This window comes from Kryptolebias marmoratus, linkage group LG7 (genome assembly GCF_001649575.2).
Source record: "Kryptolebias marmoratus isolate JLee-2015 linkage group LG7, ASM164957v2, whole genome shotgun sequence".
Classification (NCBI taxonomy): domain Eukaryota; kingdom Metazoa; phylum Chordata; class Actinopteri; order Cyprinodontiformes; family Rivulidae; genus Kryptolebias; species Kryptolebias marmoratus.
Window position 1 is genome coordinate 1,671,558 of NC_051436.1, and position 3,496 is coordinate 1,675,053.

At 49.1% G+C, this 3,496-nt stretch overlaps 2 protein-coding genes across 3 annotated transcripts in view; one reads left to right on the forward strand and one right to left on the reverse strand.

Annotated features, from left to right (window-relative positions):
• The window catches only part of LOC108249740 (tripartite motif-containing protein 16-like), a 139,996-nt gene that overhangs the window by 19,101 nt on the left and 117,399 nt on the right, over positions 1–3,496 (reverse strand). The gene's annotated exons all lie outside the window — the stretch shown is intronic.
• Positions 1–3,496, forward strand: part of LOC108229121 (type II inositol 3,4-bisphosphate 4-phosphatase-like) — an 11,082-nt gene that overhangs the window by 1,921 nt on the left and 5,665 nt on the right. Inside the window, exons 3-8 of one of the 2 annotated variants that reach the window (XM_037976462.1) lie at positions 279–352; positions 1,529–1,622; positions 1,880–1,949; positions 2,023–2,170; positions 2,275–2,405; positions 2,718–2,825. In XM_037976462.1, coding sequence (XP_037832390.1) covers positions 279–352; positions 1,529–1,622; positions 1,880–1,949; positions 2,023–2,170; positions 2,275–2,405; positions 2,718–2,825 — 625 coding nt within the window. Of the gene's footprint in view, positions 1–278; positions 353–381; positions 663–1,528; positions 1,623–1,879; positions 1,950–2,022; positions 2,171–2,274; positions 2,406–2,717; positions 2,826–3,496 lie in introns of those variants that run through there. The other variant, XM_037976463.1, reaches the window with a different exon arrangement.

Here is a 3,496-nt window from a genome sequence, read left to right on the forward strand (position 1 = left end):
TGTTGGAGCTCTAAACCTGGTCCTGTTGGAGCTCTAAACCTGGTCCTGTTGGAGCTCTAAACCTGGTCCTGTTGGAGCTCTAAACCCGGTGCCTCTGACAGCAGCTTTAACATTTCTTTGCTTCTTGTGTTTTCTCCACAGTTTAAACATTTAAATGTTGTTATTTTGTCATCTTAGCTCATTAAAGGAGGTCTCACGTTACTGCTGGGCTTTAAGGAAGTGGTACAGGAAAGGTAAATGTTATCAGAGTAACGTTTCTTCTTCTCCGTCTGTTTTAGGGAAGTTGTTTCGGTTTTACATCTTTCTCCATCAGAGATCTGCTCCGGTCCAAAGAGCCTCACGTCTCCGTCAGGTAAACACACTTAAACTCATATTTGTTTTATTTCTGACACTATTTATTATTTATTTCACGTTCGAGGAGGTTCTGTGACGGCAGGGAAACGCTGAGAAGCTGCTGTAAAGGCTCTGTGAGGAGGTGGCTCCTGATTGGCTGTTGCTTGGTTACTTATGACCACAAGAGGAAGTGAGAGGGGCAGCGTGTAGCAGCGCATCTTCCTGTTTGGACATGATACCTTTAGACAGGCAGCCGGGGAGCGGCGTGATGGCAGAGGCGTTCCCGGGCAGACAGCTGTAGGTGGATCTGTGCTGGCATGTTGCTTCAGGTGCGACCCCCGACCTTCAGCTGCACACACTCCTCCAGCTGTTCACACATCAGGACCTTCGGCTCGTCCAGGAGACTTCTGCAGCTTTGGGTTTCCTTTAACATCTGCTTCAGCTGCTTCTCTCCTTGTGCTACTGTTAGCATTTAGCTACCATTTTTCTACATTTAGCTAGCCTTTTGCTTTTCCGCTACCATTGCTTTAGCTGATATTCGGCTTGTTTTTTCTCTGTGTTCTTACGGTTGTTGTTTATCTTTTGATTCCAACCCGTCACTCATCCGTCTGCAGCTCGTCTTGTGGGAATTGGACATTATTTTAAATAAAACACCTGCAGGGAAACTTGCTGCAAAGGGAACCGTTTCGTACCTAACTGCGTCGGCGCCAGGACGGGGTTAGTTGGAGTTATTGGCCCCTCCCACTTCGCAGCTCTGCCCGGGCCGTCCTCCGGTACCAGCGGACATTCAGACGGGTTGCCTCCTGAAGGAAGCTGCAGCTTACAGGCAGAGGAGGAGAAGAAGAGAAATGACCTTCTCTGTTCACGTGAACACCTTTGAATTAACAGAAGTAAAACCGGAGCCCGTCAAGGTCGTGGTTCTAATTCTTAATTCTTAATTAACGTCTCTCAGACTCTCTGCAGACTCCCAGGACACATGAAATCCCTCGTTTTTTGTCCCATCATAGTAAAGTTTGTTGGTAACTACGTCACTCGAATCGTTTGCTTTCCTCACCGTCTCCGAGGTGGAGGGACGAGTGGAGCGTCTCCCTCCCAGACTTCTTAAATCTGTCAGGATTGTTTTTTTCTCACAGCAGCACCCGCTGACTTTGTCTTCCTGTTCACGCCGTCTCTCCTGACCTTCTGTCTCCGCCAGGACCATGGACGGCGTGCACGAGGTTGGAGAGGTGACGGCGTCCCGTCTGCAGGTGGAGGAGGAGAACGAGGATAAACGCCGTCCTGAACACAAGGTTGAGAGAACCGAGCATTCGTCGGGTCTTTATTTTCTCGGAGGTGTCGCAGTTTGACACCTGTGGTTTCCTTTCAGGTGCTCTCAGGGTTTTTACTGTATGAGTCATGGTTTATTTAAGACGTAGTTTAAATCGGCTGAATGTGATAACAGGAAACCAAAACGGGGGTAAAGGTGACTGAGGACACGAAGACAGAGGACAACTTTCTGTCCTTTTCACCCACTGTTGGACATTTTTGTCTTTCTTGCTTGTCTCAGGGCCGGCCTCTCTGTGACGCTCTTCACGGCTCGGTTCACGACAGAGAAAACAGCCCGATGATGAGAGCCGGTGAGTCCCACGCCGCCGCCGCCATGTTTCTGTTGGACTTCTGCGTCCTCACTCGGTCCAAACCCGTGTGCAGCTCTGTGCTCTCAGGTGTGTAAGGTGTACCGGTTTCAGACGGAGGACCGGAGGTGGCTGCTGGTCCGGGAGCAGATGTCCGAGACGCCGCTGTCCTTCTCCGTCCCCAAACAGCTGCTGAGCGCGCTCATTCAGGAGCACGCTGACAGGTGAGAACGGCGGCGAATCAGCCTCACGTGAAGACGCCGAGTCTTTAAACGTGGCGCTCCGTGTTGGTCAGCGCCGATGAGACGGATCAGTTTCTGTGTGTCAGAGTCCGGGACGTGAAGGAGCTCGGTGACCTTTCACCCCACTGGAATGGCCTCCGCCATGACGTCATCAACCACTGTAACCATCTGATTGGCTGCTACCAGGAAACGCTGGCCGAGCTCGACAAACTCTCAAGTAAGGTCAAATACATACTGTGCAAAAGTCCTGATCCAGATGGTATTTCTTTATAAGCTCCTCCAGAGCCGCCAGGCTTCCTGTAATCTTGATCAACAGATCTTTGAACTTTTTAAAGTTTTCTCAGCCTTGAGCGTCAGTTTTAAGCCCCTTTCAGAGAAATGTTTTTATTTGTTAATGATTATAAATGATATAAAGGCTCCTGAGGTCAGGGGGGAACCAGTGACGGACGGCAGCAGCGAGAACCTTCAGAGTCTGCAGAACGTCTCTGGTGTTTCTGCTCCTGATGAAAACCGTTCTTCTTCCGATCAGCTTCACCGTGTTTCAAGTCGAGCAGCAGCAAAGCCGACCGACACCTCCAGTTCGTCCCAACCAACCTGCACTCCCAGAGGATGGAGGTCAAAGGTCCCGACCGCTCAGGTACCGTCCAGCAGCTGCTTCTGTGTCTTTCCTGTTTTTATTGTTCTGCTCTCCTTCTGCAGACTATGTGCTGTTTTAGCTTTTAGCTAACCTTTTGCTACTTTTAGGCACTCACTATAGTTTTACTGCTTCTGGCTTTTAGCTCAGTTTGCTACCTTTGACTTGTAGTGTTTCAGATGTTTCAGGTGTGTTTTAGATGTTTCAGGTGTTCAGGTGTGTTTCAGGTCTTTCATGTGTTTCAGGTGCTCTAGGTTTGTTTCAGATGTGTCTGGTGTTCCAGGTGTGTTTTAGATGTTTCAGGTGTTCCAGGTGTGTTTGGTGTTTCAGATGTATTTCAGGGGTTCAGGTGTTTTAGATGTTTCAGGTGTTTAAGGTGTGTTTTGGCGTTTCAGGTCTTTCACGTGTTCCAGGTGTGTTTTAGATGTTCCAGGTGTGTTTCAGGTGTTTCAGGTGTGTTTCAGGTGTTTCAGGAGTGTTTCAGGTGTGTTCAGGTGTTCCAGGTGTTTCAGGTGTGTTTCAGGTGTGTTTAGGTGTGTTCAGGTGTGTTTCAGGTGTTTCAGGAGTGTTTCAGGTGTGTTCAGGTGTGTTTCAGGTGTGTTTAGGTGTGTTTCAGGTGTGTTCAGGTGTGTTTCAGGTGTGTTTGGTGTTCCAGGTGTTTCAGGTGTGTTCAG